The sequence below is a fragment of the Hemitrygon akajei genome, chromosome 3 (assembly GCF_048418815.1).
Source record: "Hemitrygon akajei chromosome 3, sHemAka1.3, whole genome shotgun sequence".
In the NCBI taxonomy this organism is placed as follows: Eukaryota; Metazoa; Chordata; class Chondrichthyes; order Myliobatiformes; family Dasyatidae; genus Hemitrygon; species Hemitrygon akajei.
Genome location: NC_133126.1, coordinates 150,568,076 through 150,585,631, shown reverse-complemented (window position 1 = coordinate 150,585,631; position 17,556 = coordinate 150,568,076). Strand labels below are relative to the sequence as shown.

General features: G+C 38.8%; 1 protein-coding gene across 3 annotated transcripts in view; it reads left to right on the top strand.

Annotated features, from left to right (window-relative positions):
- LOC140725502 (transient receptor potential cation channel subfamily V member 6-like) overlaps positions 1-15,826 on the top strand; it is a 46,030-nt gene extending 30,204 nt beyond the window's left edge. For 2 of the 3 annotated variants that reach the window (XM_073041035.1, XM_073041037.1), the window contains 4 exons: positions 82-166; positions 802-1,070; positions 13,045-13,154; positions 13,244-15,826. In XM_073041035.1, coding sequence (XP_072897136.1) covers positions 82-166; positions 802-1,070; positions 13,045-13,154; positions 13,244-13,385 — 606 coding nt within the window. In that variant the 3' untranslated portion in view covers positions 13,386-15,826. The remainder of the gene's footprint in view (positions 1-81; positions 167-801; positions 1,071-13,044; positions 13,155-13,243) is intronic. The other variant, XM_073041036.1, reaches the window with a different exon arrangement.
- Positions 15,827-17,556: the final 1,730 nt, after the last annotated feature.

Here is a 17,556-nt window from a genome sequence, read left to right as displayed (position 1 = left end):
AGGACTGTAGCTGTTTAGTTGTTGAGTATATTCAATGTGGAATATTAGTTGTATACTTATACCCGAGCATTGCATTTATAGGTTTTCATTTCCTCACAGCTGATATTTGGAGATTTTATGCATTGGTGCTGTCTGGTATTTATCTGCATCATGGGATTTACCTTTGGTATGTAGTTCATCTGAATAAACAAATAGCAAGCTTGAAATAGTTGTAAAAAATATGGTACCCTGAAAAGAGTGGAAAAAAAACACCTTAGAGTACAACAGATGTGAGATTATTTCCGTATTAATCTTCTGTTCTTTAAGAAATAATTCTGGTTACAGGAATTGATGGGTGTACTCGTGTATAGTCATTAAGTCCAAAGTGACAGGTGAAATTAATGCCTCGTAGTATATCTACTGCATTTCACAGCTTTGTATTCTTTATCTATTCTGTTTTATGATTTATTGTATTATTTTTATGTCTAAACTCAATTTATTCACATAAAATATATGTGATTTAATGTTAATTATTATTAGTAGTACTTAAGGGACTGAAGCCTATATTTTCTGATCTACCTGTAAAGTATTATTAACAAGTTCTGCTGAACTCAGCTCTGTTTTAAATGCAATGTGTAACATGGACATGATAAAAATTTGCTTATAATTTGTGCTCATCCTCTCTACACCTTCTTTTACATTAACATGTTAAATTGTTTTCTTTTAAATCAAATAAGATGACAGAACGTGCAGATTATTTATGTTTTCATTGAAATGTCGGCATTTTCTCAAATTCATGCATGTTTTTATTCTTTCTTACAGCTTTTTACATTCTCTTTCATACTTTGGATTTGACGAATTATCCTTACTTTAGAAATTTTTCAATGACATTACGTACCACGTTTGAACTCATGATGGGATTGTTGGACATTCCTCTTTCTTATGATAAACCAACACCAACCAATATCTACATTGCCTATGTCATGTATATGCTCTTTGTATATCTCCTGCTGTTGAATTTGTTGATCGCCATGATGGATGATACATACTGGAGAGTAGTTCCAGAAACAGATTTACTATGGAAAGTGCAGGTAAACTATGTTTCTGTATTTTCTGGGATATAACAAATAACATAAAACAATCGCCAAGAAGTTAATTCATCAGTCAGCAGTTAAGTCGTCCATACTAAGATCTAATGCCACCTGAATTTTGAAATAAACTATCTTTAAGATTAACTTCTACCATTTGGATGAGGTAGGAAGTACGGTATTTGATATCAAGATAATGTAAATATTACTGAGCTAGCAATCACAGTTCGGGACCATTGACATAAGTTTCAATATAATGACAACACATAGAAAAATGCAGCACAGGAACAGTCTCTTTGGCCCAACATATTTGTGTTGACCATTATATCAAATTAAACTAATTGCATCTGCCAAAACATGGTCCATACCCCTTTATTCCCTGTCTGTATATGGTTCTGTCTGAGTACCACTTAGATGTTGCTAGTGTACGTGCTTCTACCACCTCCCCCGGCGGTATGTCCAAACCTTCTACCACTCTCCATGTGTTTAAAAAAAAAGCGAACTTTCCTTGCAAATCTCCCTTAAAAACTTTCCCCTTAAATCTATGCCCTCTAGTATTAAACATTTCACCCTAGGTGTCTACCCTATCTATACTTTTCATAATTTTAAACACTCCTGTTTCCTGGAATGTTTCAGAGAAAATAATTTGTTGATCCAGTTTGAAGAGTGACGAGGGGAATTTATGTTCAAGTAATTTAAATAAATCTGAAATTAAAAAAAAACAATTATCTCAATAATAGTAACTGAAATAAATCTATTGTAAAAACCTATTTGGTTAACAATGTTTTTCATGGGAAGAAACCTGCTACCCTTATCTCATACACAAATCCCTATGCACAACTTTGAAGTAGTGAGTGAGAGACAAGATCGTTGCAGAGAGGGAGCTATTGGAAAACAAGAAGACTCATTGGGAGTGAGCTTTATTTGAGCCAATAAAAAGCAGTGAGGTGTAAGCAGAGTGGCCATTGTAGGAATGGCTGTTGTTGGAGTGGAAGGCTTTGGCTCTACAGGCCTTGGCAAGAACAGGCGGAGGCTAAAGCTGCTTCTGAGTTGTTGGGAATCATTTATTGTGATTGTAGAGCTTGGCTTTTGGAAGTTAGAACCAAAGGGATAACGAGCTCAGCAGGAAGAGGCTAATGAGTGCAAACCACAAAGGTTTCTGAGAGAAGGCACAGGTATGAACAAGTCCTTGGTCTTTAGTTCAGTGTAAGCAACATGATTAGAGAGGTGGAATGCTGAAAATTAAAAGTAAATTTATTACCAAAATACATATATGTCATCATATACTACCCTGAAATTCATTTTCATTCACAGTAAATGCCAAGAAACACAACAAAATCAATGGAAAAAAAAACCACACATAACAAAGATGGACAAACAACCAATGTGAAAAAGATAACAAACTGTGCAAATAGTAAGAGAGTAAAAACTCCAAAATAATAATAATAAATAAATAAATAAATAAGCAGCAAATAGTGAGAACAGGAGTGGTGAAGTCTTTGAGAGTAGGCCCATAGATTCAGTACAGTGTTGGGGTTAGTGTGGCTGAGTGAAGTTACCCCACTCTGGTTCAAGAGTCTGATGACTGAGGGGATAATAACCGTTCCTGAACCTGGTGGTGTGGGACCTGAGGCTCCTGTACCTCCTTCCTGATGGCAGCAGTGAGGAGAGAGCACATCCTGGGTGGTGGGGTTCTTTGCTCATGGATGCAGCTTTCGTGCAACAGAGCTCCTTGCAGGTGTACTCAATGGTAGGCTTTACCTGTAATACACTGGACTGTATCACAACTTAATGTAGGATTTTCCCTTCAAGGGTATTGGTGTTTCCATACAAGGCCATGATACAACCAGTCAGTATATTCTCCACTGCGCATCTATAGAAACTTTTAGGTGACAAGCTGAATCTTTGCAAACTTCTAAGATACTGGTTGTATCTAAGAAAGCAGAGGTGCTGCTGTGCCTTCTTTGCAGTGACAGTTACATGCTGAACCCAAGTCAGGTCCTCTGAAATGATAACGCTAAGGAATTTAAAGTTGCTGATCCTCCCCACCTTTGATCCCCTGGTGAGGACTGACTCATGTTCCTCCTGCTATAGTCAAAAATCAGCTGATATTGAATGAGAGATGGTTATTGTGGCACCACTCAGCCAGACTTTCAGCCTCCCTCCTATATGCTGATTCATCACCACCTTTGATCGGGCAACAGCAGTGGTTTCATCAGTAAACTTTAGATATGGCATTGGAGCTGTATTTATAAGTCATAAGTATAAAGTGATTAGAGCAGAGGTTAAGCACAGTCTTGCGGTGCACCTGTGCTGATGGAGATTGTGAAGATGTTGTTGCCAATTCAAACTGACTGGGTTTGGAAGTGAGGATCCAGCTCTGTACATGGAGGTAGTGAGGCTCCTGCTGTGAGATGTGGGATTTCAAGGTACCTGACAGTCTCCCTGATGACACATCTGTGGGAAGTGCATCCAACTGCAGCTCCTAACTGAGAAGATCAAGGAACTGAGCTGAGCTGGATGTACTCAGGATCACCCAGGAGACTGAAAACCTCGCAGATGAGACTTTTACCAAGGTGGCCCCACTCAGAGTGCGGGATTCAAACAGTAGATGAGCGACCATCAGGAGAAGGAAAGGGAGAAAAAAGTCAGTGCAGGGTTCCCCATGGCCATTTCCTTCAGCAACAAGTATACAGCGTTGGATGCTGCTGAGGGGTGACCTATCAGGGCACAGCAGCAGCAGCCAGGCCAGTGGCACTGTGGCCAGCTCTCAGGCTCGGCTGGGAAGGGTAAGTCAGACAGAGTGATAGGGATAGGAGACTCGACAGTTAGGGGGCCAGACAGGAGATTCTGTAGCCATGGAAGAGATGCCAAGATGATGTTTTGCCTCCCAGGTGATAGGGTCCAGAATGTCTCAGGGTGGCTGCAGAAGATTCTCAAGAGGAAGGATTAGCAACCAGAGGTCATGATGCACATTGGCACCAATGACATGGGTAGAAAGAGAGGAGAGGTCCTGCACAGTGAGTGTAGGGAGTTAGGGAAGAGGCTGAAGATGGGCTTCAGATTTCTGGATCATTGGGAGCTCTTCTGGGGAAGATATGACCTATATAAAAAGGACAGATTACACTTGAACCTAAGGGGGACCAATATCCTTGCAGGCAGATTTGCTTGAGATGTTGAGGAGGATTTAAACAAATTTGGTAGGGGGTTGGGAACCGCAGTGGTAGGGTGAGGATGGTACAGTTGATACACAAGTTGATTCAGTGTTTTAGTGAGACTCTGGGGAAGGACTGGCAGATGATAGGGAAGAATTGCAGTCAGTGGGATGAGAGAAATGTAACAATGCGACAAAGTCAAAAAGGGTGATGAATACATGACTGAAGGTGTTGTATTTGAATGCACACAGTATACAGAATAAGGTAGATGATTTTGGAGCGCAGTTAGTGATTGGCAGGTATGATGTTCTAGGCATCACTGAGTTGTGGCTAAAAGAAGATCATAGCTGGGAACTTAACTTTCAAGGAACACTTTATATTGAAAAGACAGGCAGGTAGGCAGAGGGGGTGTGTTGGCTCTATTGGTAAAAATGAAATCAAATAATTTAGAAAGAGGCAACACCAGATCAGAAGGTATAGAATCCTTGCAGACAGAGTTACGAAACTGTAAGGGGAAAAATTCGCTGTTGGGAATTATATACAGGCCTCCTTGCATTAGCAAGGATTTGTGATATAAATTACAATGGGATAGTAAACGTATGTATTAAGGGCAATGTTACGATAGTCATTGCAGAATACTGTATGCAGGTAGATCGGGAAAATCAGGTTGATGATGGATCCCAAGAAAGTGAAATTGTAGAATGCCTACATGATGGCTTTATAGAGTAGCTTGTGATTAAGTTCACTAGGGGAAAGGCAATTCTGGATTGGGTGTTATGTAATGAACTAGATTTGATTAGTAAGCCTAAGCTAAAGGAGCCCTTTGGAGGCAGTAATCATAATATGACAGAATTTACCCTCCAGTTTGAGAGGGAGAAGTTAAAGTCAGATGTATCAGTATTACAGTATTAAAGGGAATTACAGAGGCATGAGGGAGGAGCTGGCTAAATTTGATTGGAAGAGGACACCATCAGGGATGATGACAGAACAGCAATGGCTGGAGCTTCTAGGGGCAATTGGAAGGTGCAGGATAGATACATCCTGAAGATGAAGATGTATCTAAAGGGAAGGTGCAGCAACCATGGCTGACAAGGGAAGTCAAAGGCAGCATAAAAGGAAGAAAGAGGCCATATAATACAGTAAAACTGAGAGGGAAGTTAGAGGAATGGGAAGCTTTTAAAACCAACAGAAGGCAACTAAAAAAGCCATAGGGAAAGAAAAGATGAAATATGAAGGTAAGCTAGCCAATAATATTAAAAAGGATATCAAGAGTTTTTTTTCAAATATATAAAGAGTAAAAGAGAGGCGAGAGTGGATATTGGACCTGGGGAAAATGAAGCTGGAGAGGTTTTAATGGGGAACAATGAAATGGTGGATGAAATACAAACGTAATAAGTATTTTGGATCAGTCTTCACTGTGAAAGACATTAGCAATGTATCAGAAATTCAAGACTGTCAGGGGGCAGAAGTGAGTGTAATTGTTGTTACATAAGTGAGGGGACTTGGGAAGCTGAAAGGTAGCTACATAAGTCAACTGGACCAGGTGAACTACACACCAGGTCCAGGGTTTTGAAAATAAGTAGCTGAAGAGATTGTGGAGGTAGTTGTAATTGTGGAGTATTGATAATTCACTAGATTCTGAAATGGTTCCAGAGGTTCATCTCACTCTTTAAGAAGGGAAGGAGACAGAAGATAGGAAATTATGGGCTAGATATCTGAAATCGGTGGTTCGGAAGATTTTGGAGTCCATTATTAAGGGTGAGGTTTCAAGGTACTTGGAGGCACATGATAAAATAGGCCAATGTTTGTATGGTTTCCTTAAGGGGAAACCTTGCCTGACAAATCTGTTAGAATTCTTTGAGGGAATAACAGGCAGAATAGACAATAGACAAAGGAGAGTCAGTGGGATGTTGTGTACTTGGATTTTCAGAAGGCCTTTGACAAGGTGCCACACATGAGGTTGCTTAACAAGTTAAGAACCCATGGTATTTCAGGAAGGATACTAGCATGGATAGAACATTGACTGACTGACTGGAGGCAAAGAGTGGGAATAAAGTGGGTCTATTCCGGTTAGCTGCCAGTAACCAGTGATGTTCTACAGGGTCTGTATTTGGACCACTTTTTTTCATGACAGAACTTGGATGGCTTTTGTGGCCAAGTTTGCAGACAATATAAAGATAGGTGGAGGGGCAGGTAGTGTTGAGGAAGCAGGGAGTCTGCAGAAGAGTTTTGTAGACAGATTGGGAGTATGATAAAGAAGTTGTGGATGAAATATAGTGTCAGGAAGTGTATGGTCAAGGAATAAAGGTATAGATGATTTTCTAAACAGGGAGAAAATTCAAATATTAGAGGTGCAAAGGGACTTAGAGTTCCTCGTGCAAGATTCTCTAAAGGTTAACCTGCAGTTTGTGTCAGTGAGGCAAATGCAATGTTGGCATTCATTTTGAGAAGACTAGAATATTGGAGTAAAGATTTAATGCTGAGGCTTTATAAGGCATTGGTCAGACTACACTTGGAATATTGTGAGCAGTTTTGGACCCCCATCTAATAAAAGATGTGCTAGCACTGGAGAAGTTCCAGAAGAAATTCATAAGAACGATTCTTGGACTGAGAGGGTTAGCATGAGGAGTGTTCAATGGCTCTGGCCCTGTACTTGTTGAAGTTTAGAAGAGTAACAGGAGGTCTCATTGAAACCTATCAAATTTTAAAAGGCCGAGATAGGGATGATGTGGAGAGTATGTTTCCTCTAGTGAGTGAGTCCAGGACCTGAATATTGGCACGTCCATTTAGAACAGCACTGAGAAGTAGTTTCTTTAGCCAGAGGTTGGTGAATCTGTGGAATTCGTTGCCTTAGGCGGCTATGCAGGTCAAGTTATTGAGTATACTTAAAGTGGAGATTGATAGGCTCTTAACTAGTCTGGATGTCAAAGGTGATGGGGAGAAGGCAGTAGAATGTGGTTGAGACTGATGATGAATCAGTCATGATGGATCACAGAGTAGACTCAATGGGCTGCTGCCCTGACTCTGCTCCTACATCTTCTGCTCTTCTGCAATGAGTGGCGAGGAACTGGGGGAGTGGGCAGCCTTTCAGATTCTTGGATCATTGGAAACTCATCTGGGGGAGGGGTGAGCTATGTAAGAGGGTCAGGTTGCAGCAGAACTGGAGGGAAACCAATATTCTAGCTGGGAAATTCACTAGTACTACTTGGGAAGGTTTAAACTGGTTTGGCAAGGGGATGGAAACAGAACACCAGGTTGGAAAGTGGAAAGATGAAAGAAAGATAGATGTCAGGGCCAGTAAATACAGGCATATGCAAAGTAATTGATACAGTGGGATGGATGGGAAGAGCCATTATGCTCTTGAACCAAAGGGGCTAACTTACTGTATCTCACTCACCCCATCACTAAACTGTACACACGACCTATGGACTTACTTTAAAGGACTCTTCATCTCATATTCTCAATATTTATTATTTATATATTATTATCATTTTGTTTTTCTTTTATATTTGTACAGTTTGTTGTCTTTTGACCACTGGCTGTTTGTCTGTCCTATTAGGTGATTCCATTGTATTTCTTGTAACTACTGCATATGCCCACAGGTAAACTAAACTCAAGATTGTATATGGTGATATGGTGGAAGTCTTCATGTTTTCTGTTTTATGATATTGAACCACAGTGGATTTAATTTGACTTTTTTGACACTGATCAACAGAGAAGACTCTTTCATGTCAAAGTGAATACAGATTTCTAAAAATTGGTCTAAATTTATTGTAATTATTAAACACAAAGTAATTAATTGGACAATTACTCACCCCCTTCAAATCAGTATTTGGTAGATGCACTTTTGGTAGCAGTTACAGCCTTGAGTCTGTATGGATAGGTCTCTATCAGCTTTGCACATCTGGGAACTGCAATTTTTCCCCATTCTTCTTTACAAAATTGCTCAAGCTCTGACAGATTGCATGGGGATTGTGAGGGAACAGCCCTTTTCAGGTCTAGCTACTAATTCTCATTTGGATTGTGGTCTGTACTTTGACTTGGCCACTCCAGGACATTAACTGTTGTTTTTAAGCCATTTCTGTGTAGCTTTGGCTTTATGCTTGGGGTAATTGTCTTGCTAGAAAACAAATCTTCTCCCAAGTCACAGTTCTCTTACAGACGGCATCAGGTTTTCCTCCAGGATTTCCCTGTATTTTGCTGCATTCATTTTACCCTCTACCTACTGCAATGAAGCATTCCTGCAGCATGATGCAGCCACCACCATGCTTCACAATAAGGATGGTGTGTTTTTGATGATGTGCGGTTTTTGGCTTGCATCAAGTATAACGTTTAGTCTGATGGCAGGAAGCTCAATTTTGATTTCATCAGACTGTAGAACCTTCTTCTAGCTGACTTCCGATTCTCCCACATGCATTCTGGCAAACTCTAGCTGAGATTTCATGTAAGTTTTTTTCAACAGTGGCTTTCACTTTGCCACTTTCCCATAAAGCTATGACTGGCGAAACACCTGAGCAACAATTGTATGTGCAGTCCCTCCCATCTCAGCTACTGAAGCTTATAACTCCTCCAGAGTTGTCATAGGTTTCTTGGTGGCCTCCCTCACTCATCTCCTTCTTGGATGGTCACTCAGTTTTTGAGGACGGCCTGCTCTAGGCAGATTTACAGCTGTGCCATATTCTTGATTATTGACTTAACTGTACTCCAAGCGATATTCAGTGACTTAGAAACTTTCTTATATCCACCTCCTGGCTTATGCTTTTCAATAACCTTTTTGCAGAGTTGCTTGGAGGGTTCTTTTGTCTTCATGGTGTAGTTTTTGGCGGGATACTGACTCACCAGCAGTTGGACTTTCCAGATACTGGTGTGTTTTTACTACAATCAATTGAAACACCATGACTGCACACAGGTCTCCAAAAACTGAGCTCCATTTAACTAACTGTCTGTCTTCTACAACCAATTGTCTGTACCAGTGATGATTTGGTGTGTCATATTTAAGGGGGTGAATACTTATGCAACAATTATTTTGTGGTTTATATATGTACTTAATTTAGATCATTTTGTAGAGATCTGATTTCACTTTGACAAGAGTCTTTTTCTGTTGATCTGTATCAATTAAAAGTCAAATTGAATTCATTGTGATTCAATGTTGTAAAACAAAAAATATGAAAACTTCCAAAGGGGGTGAATACTTTTTATAGACACTGTATATACTTTGATAATAAATTTATTTTTTACTTTGTAGTTTGGATAGTTTGTGTGTATTTTAATGCTAGGAGTATTATGAGTAAAGGTGATGAATTAGAGCGTGGATCGGTACATGAAACTGAGAGTTGTAGCCATTTCAGAGACTTGGTTGAGAGTGGGCCAGAATTGGGTGCTTAATATTCTAGGATTTTGATATTTTAAAAAGATAGAGAGGGAAGTAAAAGGGGTGTGGGAGAGCTGCACTACTAATCAGGGACAATATCACAGCAGCACTCAAAGGGAACATGTTGGAGGGCTTGTCCACTGAAGTGCCAATAAGAAACCTATATGTCACCATATATTACATTGACATTCATTTTCTTGCAGGCATTCACAATGAACACAAACGAGGACAGACTAACAACCAATGTGACAGCAAATTGTGCAAATACAAAATTAAAAACATAATTATAATAGTTAAATAAGTAATAAATAATATTGACAGAAGTATTTGTAGAAGCATTGAAAGTGAGTTCATAGGTTGTGAAATCAGTTCTGTGTTTGGGTGAGTGAAGTTATCTACTCTGGTTCAGCAACCTGATGGTTGAGAGGTAGCACCTGTTCCTGAACCCTGTGGAGAAGGTCCTGAGTGTCCCGAACCTCCTTCCTGATGGCAGCACTGAGAAGAAAGCTTGGCTTGAATGGTAGGGACCTTGATGATGGATGTCGAGAGAGGTAATGAATTTAGTTTTTGAAAGAAAAGGAAAAGTATATAAAGCTTAGGAACCCTGAATCAAGCAGAACGCTTGAAGATTATAAAGAAGCCAGAAAAGAACTCAAGAAGGGAATTAAGAAAGCCAAGAGGGTCCATGAAAAACCTTTGGCAAGTGGTACTAAAGAGAATACCAAGGAATTATATAGAGACCAAATGGTTAACTACGGAGCGGGTAGGTTCATTCAAGGATAAAGGGAGGAATATTTGCTTCGATATGGTGGATGTGGGTGACGTTTTTAATAAGTACTTTACATCAGTGTTTATCAAGGAGAAGCACTGTGTTTATCGATAATAGGAAGATCAGTGCTGAGAGTATTAATATGCTAAGTCATTTCAAAGTAAAGGAGGGGGTAGTATTGAGTCTCTTAAAAAGCATTAAGGTAGATAAATCCCCAGGGCCTAATGGGATATGGCCCAAGTTATTGAAAGAGGCAAGAGAAGAGATTTCTGAGGCCATGACCAATATCTTCGTGTCCTCTCTAGATACAGGCAGGGTCCCAGAGGACTGGTGAGTAGCAAATGTTATTCCATTATCCAAAAAGGGAACCACGGATAATGCTGGAAACTGCAGGCCATTGTGTCTCATGTCAGTGGTGGTGAAGTCTGTCTTACTAACATGATTGAGTTTTTTGATGAGGTGTCGAGGGTAATTGATGAAGGTAGAGCTGTGGATGTGAAGGCTAAAATCCCTCATGGGTGGCTCAACCAGATGATTAAGATGCATAGACACCATGGTGAATTTGCTATTTGGATTCAGGACTGGCTTGCCATAGAAGACAGGATCTTCTTATTCTAGCTGGGGGTCTGTCATTAGTGGTGTTCTGCAGGGATCCATGCTGAGACCTCTGCTGTTTGTGATGTATATAAATGACCTGGATGAAAATGTAGATGGGTAGGTTAATAAGGTTGTAGATGATATGAAGATTGGCGGTGTTGTGGATAACATAGAAGGCTGGTAAAGATTACAATGGGATATAGATGGATGAAGAAATGGCAGATTGACTTTGGTAGATCAAATGCAAAGAGACAGTACATTGTTAACAGCAAAGTTCTTAACATTGTAGATGAGCAGAGGGTCCAAGTTCATAGCTCCCTGAAAGTGATGCAAAGGTTGATGGAGCAGTTAAGTCGTCCTATGGTATGTTTTCCTTTGTTAGACAAGGCATTGGTTTCAGCAGTCGGGAAGTTATGTTGCAGTTTTATTACACTCTAGTTAGACTGCATTTGGAGTATTGCATACATTTCTGGTTGCCCCATTATAAGCAGGATGTTGAGGCTTTGAAGAGGGTGCAGAAGAGGTTTACTAGGATGCTTCCTTGATTAGAGGCCATGTGCTATAATGAGATGTTGGACAAACTTAGGTTGTTTACCGTGGAGTGCCAGAGGCTGAGGAGAGATCTGATCGAGATTTATAAAATTATGAGGGACATAGATAGAGTAGACAGCCAGTATCTTTTTCCCAGTATTGAAATATCTAGTACCAGAGGAGATGTATTAAAGGTGGGGGGGGGGGGGTAATTTCAAAGGGGATGTGAGGGGCAAGTTTTTTTTACATAGAGAGTAGTGGGTGCCTGGAATGTGCTGCCTGGGGTGTGGGACAGACAGATATTGGGGACTTTTAGAGATGTCTAGATAGGCTCAAGAATGTGAGGAAAATAAAAGGATATGGACATTGGAGAGCAGAGGGGATTACTTTAGTTGGCCATTTCATTATTAATTTAATTAGTTTGACATAACATTGTGAACAAAAGGGTTTCCTGACGAATGGTCTTGGCCCAAAAGGTCGACTGTGCTTCTTCCTATAGATGCTGCCTGGCCAGCTGCGTTCCACCAGCATTTTGTGTGTGTTTCTGTGCTGCACTGTTCTATGTTCTATTGTTGATCCTTATCTGCATTTAGGCATGGATAATAAATACCAGCAGATATAAACAATATATTGCCAGAAACATCCACATCCCATGCAAAAAAGAAAGAGCAAAATACAAAATTAATCAGAATATTTTATTTTTCCCATGCCTAGTATAGAAAAATGAACAACCGATTTTTACTCGTTTCCAATAATTCTATGTGTTTGTGTGCATGTCAGCAGAGAATATCACACAGTACAAAAAAGCATAAAAGTAAGGAACAGGTATAAATCATAGGGCCAAATGGCCCCTTTGAACATGAACGGCTGTTCAACAAGATCTTGTTGAGCCCAACTATTTTCCTGTATTACCCCCATATCAGATGATTCCTTGAAAATCAATAAACTTATGGATATCTGTTTTGAATGCCATCGATGACTGAACCTCTCCAATCCACTATTGAGTGAAGAACTTTGTCCACATTTCAATTCTCAGTGGTTTGCCTTTGAGCTTGTGATTCCTATTTCTAGATTCCTTAGCTCGAGGAAAAATTCTCCTCTATCTCTATCTCATCAAGTAACCTATCTCTGTGACAGCCCTCTTAAGTCTCAACGTTCCAACACTGAGAAGGACACATTTATTTTCTTTTCATTAACTAACTTGCAAACATTAATATATTTCCCTCAAGCCAATGGGTTCCAAACTTTTTCACCATCCTCTTGTGTGGCATCTTTTCATAAGCCTTTTGAGAATCAAATGCAGTATGGAATCCATGCAGTGGTTCCTTCTTGTCTACTCTTCTGGTTAGAGCTCAAAGGAATCCAGTAGATTAGCCAAACACTTTTTCCCTTTGTAAATCCGCATTGCATTACCTTAGTCATATTATTTTAAGTGTCTCAATCTCGCATCCTTTGTAGATTGCTTCATTTTCTTAGCTATTGATACAGCTTCTTAGATTTTGTATATATCAAGACCAATTCCTGATTTATGCATTAATTGTTTATCATTATTAGTTTGCAGCTGTCATACTTCTTCTAGAGCAGCGAGTGCCAGGATTTCTAAAGGTTCGCTCCGGAGTTCCAGGAGCTTTGCTAGGCTTTGATGATAACAAGTGGTATATTGGGTATATAGAAAATTATATTTCTACAATTTTTTTTCCAATTCAAAATTAGTTTTACAAGTAAGTTTTACATCTGAACATTTCTAATGCAGGGTTGAAGAGATACTTCCGGAGTCAGAAGAACAGTCCAGCGCGAATGTCCAAATATCAAAAAACATGAAATGGGACAGAGTAAGAAAAAACCTTAGCAGAATCATCAGACTGAAAGATTCTGCTGAATCTACTAGACTGTAAGAAGCTTTAATGCTGAAGTAGTTGCATCTCTTGAACTATGTTCCTTCTTTACAATTGCTAAATCTATGTTAATTATTTTTAATGAATATAGAGTTTAAAAAATCAATACTGGTTATTTTTCTGAAAATATTGCATCATTACTTATATCTCCATTGGACCATTTTTAAATTTAGCAGTGACACAAGACTGCAGATGCTTGAATCTGGAGCAAAATATAAACTGGAGGAACTCAGCAGACCACAGGGCATTTGTGGAGAAAAGGTATGGTCAATATTCCAAATCAAGACCCTGTGTCACTCATGGTGAAGGGCCTCAACCCAAAACATCAGCCGTTACTTTGCCTCCGCTGATGCAGCTTGATCTGCTGAGTACCTGTAGTAGTTTATTTTTGCTTAAAGTTTAATGTATAAAGCTTGGATTATTGGGATTATCAATCTTCTTCCAACTCTTTATCTTTGAACTTTTAGTTTCAATGTTTCTATGTGATCAGATGTCAAGACTTAAAGTAGCAATTTACTGTTCTTTGCGATCAACTTATTTTGCTTGTGTCATTAGGAACCTGTGCAGGAAAGTAGCAGGATTGAGGTTAGAGAAATAGATGATAAATTTCACTACAATGGGCCAAAAGGGATTCCTTTAGATTCTATAATTGTCACTACCTTTGACCAGTTTACTAGTTACTAATAATGCCACCAGTTATCCATGCAATACGCTAACCCTAATGGTAACCCTTACACACAATTAATCAATTTCTTTTTGAGAAACGATTACAAATCCTTTATTTCATTGCTTACACCCAACAAGGAAAATGTACCAGTAATTTTGCAGTTTAATGTTTGGTATAGTTGTTTATTTAACTAAATTTCCAAACATAATTGATTAAAAAATGAACAGCATAAATAGAACAAGTTGTAAATTCTTTTAACCTTATGCTATATTTGTTTTTGAGCAATTTCAGAGTCTTGTCATCAGTAAGCTGTAGGATCATTCTTTTTATGTGATAAAGGATCATTCTTTTTATGTGGTAGGAAGGATCAAAAAAATTCAGAAAAACACATTTGTGTTGATTAATTATAACACATCATCTGTGCAATTTCTATACTCATTGTGCTATTGTGATAATTTGTTGTATTTCACTATTTCATGTAGAGGAGATCACAAACTAATGATCGGTAAATGTTTCTGAGAATATATATGTACAGTATATGATTTGTTAATATTTACAGTGCTTAAATTGAAGTTTCAATCCTATCCTATAAACTTATTCACAAGGTTCTGTGCTTTCGTGAAAATGTCTGATCAGTTATTCTTGATTGATTCTCGTGATGATGGAGTTGTTTTATCAGGAAAAATGGAGCAAGATGGGTTCATGGTGTTTGACTCTAAGCACTGATGTAGTTGAAACAAGATATTTGACCAGGCAGAGGCCTTGAAGATGTTTCCACCAGTGGATGTGCCCGGAGTATTCGGCATTTTCTCAAGATGAAGGATCAATGACCAGACTAAGATGAGAAGGAATTTCTCATCTCTGTGGGTTGTAAATCTTTGGAACTCTCTACTCCAATTGCTGAATCTTTAGACTCAGTAGGATAATTTTTTTGGATTAGTGGCACAATGAGTGTACAGGAAAATAAAGCTGAGGCCAACACTGAGATCAGCTATGAGCCTGTTATAAGAGAAGAAGCTCCAAGGTGTGTATAGCCTACTCCCACTTTTACTTCTAATGCTCTCACATTTGTCGGCATGACTTTTGTTTTACTGATTCATATTTTAAATATCAAAATGAATACTCTCATGCTCGACATATGACTATGTAGATTTACCACCTCTTCTGCTTTTAATCCATGATAGTGACTGGCTGCATAGACTCAAGCAGTATCATAGTACATGAGATCCCCTCATTATAAGGGGCCCCTTCCAATTTTCTGTATGTGAAGCTGGATTATCTATACAAGCATTAAGAAAGAAAGTTGAAAATAAAATGGTTTATTTATTTACATTTTTCACATAAATTCTGTGAGAGTGAATTTTATTCCTTATCTCAGATTTTTGCGTAGTGATTTGTGAATTCTGTTGAAGCCATATTTCTGTAATCTGAATGCCAGTAAAATAGGAGTCACATGTTAGGTTTCTTGCATTGAAAGGTATGTAACAAAGTAGTCTTTAAAATTACTGTAGTTTGGAAGCATGTAATCAAATAGTATTTATACATTATGCCCCAATCTTGATGGTGTTGAGCACTAAAAAATGAAGAGACCTTAGGACTTTATTGGAGACGAGAATGAACTAAGATGATTGAGAAGATTTTGCTCAACCAATATTGCTTAACAATCTTGTGTCAAGTATTTCCTTCAAAGCACTTTTGAATAAAGTATTGCAAATTTAATTTCATTATACATAAATATTATTTATTTTGTAGACAAGTTATGCACAAATAACACTTGTATAATGCATTAGTAATTTTGTAGATATAGCATATTTATGTAAGTTAAAAGTAGCTTGTTAAAATACATAATAAAGTGATACAAAAATACTCAAAACTCTTATTTCTCAGTGTTAGTATTAAAAATGTCACAATGCCTTACAATTAGAAAATTAAATGATTGATATTTTTGAAGTCACAAAATTATGCACATTTTGGAGTTCACAGGAGTTTCTGTAGGACCATCATCAGCTGGCAATTTAGGAATACCATCTAAAGTTTTCAGTTTTGGCAATGAAGAGAAAACTCTAAAAATAAAGAACCACACAATTAAAAATAACCAGTTTGTTATTGGTTCAGTGTAATACTTAAGGGTTTCGACCAGCTACTCATAGGCCAGCTATCCAACGCTAATGGCCAGCATGTTCCCAACTTCCAATCTTGTAGGATTCAATGTGAAACACTTATAGAAAGAGTATAAAGCAGAAAATGGTTTGTGACCCAAGTTTGAATGTTATCTCACACTTGTTTGCATTGAATTCTAACTTCCATTTTTCAGTCTATTTTTCCAGCTGGTCTAGATCCTGCTGCAAGCTTTGATAATCTTCCTTGCTGTTGAATACAACCCCAATCTTAGTGTCATCTGCAAATTTGCTGATCCAATTTACCACATTATCATCCAGATCATTGATATAGATGACAAACAAAAATGGACCCAGCACTGATCCCTGTGGCACTCCACTAGTCACAGACCTCCAGTCAGAGAGGCAACCATCTACAACCACTCTCTGGCTTCTTCTGTGAAGCCAGCTTTTAATCCAATTTACTACCTAATGCTAAGCAAATGAACATTCTTGACCAATCTTCCATGCGGGACCCCGTCAAAGGCCTTGCTGAAGTCCATGTAGACAGCATTCACTGCCTTGCTTTCAAAGGTCGAATTTAAAGCAAGGCGGTGAATCAACTTTCCTGCTAACGCCATGAAAAAAACACAATCTGGTCCCTGAGAACACCTTCCACTAACCTTCCCACTATTGAGGTCAGGTTCATTGGGCTTATTCTTAGAGCCTTTCTTAAACAACAGAACAACATTAGCTATCTTCCAATTTTCCAGCACCTCAACCATGGCTAAGGACGTCTTAAATATCTCTGCTAGGTTCCCTGCAATTTCTGCATTAACCTCCCGCAGGGTGCAATGAAACACCTTGTTAGGACATGGCGATTTCATAATTACCTTGAAACTAATGGCATTATAATCACTTGATGCAAAGTGTTCCCCTACACAAACTTCAGTCACCTGCCCTCTCTCATTCCCTATTAGGAGATATGGTATTGCACTCTGTAGTTGGGACTTTTATGTACTGATTAAGAAAACTTTTCTGAACATTTGACAAACTCTTTCCTACTTAGCCCTTTTACAGTATGGGAGTCCAAATCAGTATGTGTAAATTTAAAATCACCTTCTATAACCAACTTAAGTTTCTTGCTACAGTCAGCAATCTCTCTGCAAATTTGCTCCTCTACATTCATTTTGGGTGATCTATAATCCCATTAATGTGGTCATGCCTTTCTTATTCCTCAGTTTTATCCATGAAGCCTCACTAAATGAAGTCTCCAGTCTGTCTTGACAGAGTACTGATGTGACATTTTCCCTGACTGATAATGCTACCCCTCCCACTCTATCATGTCTAAAACAATGGAACCCCAGAACATTAGGCTGCCAGTCCTGCCTCTGCTGCAACCAAGTCT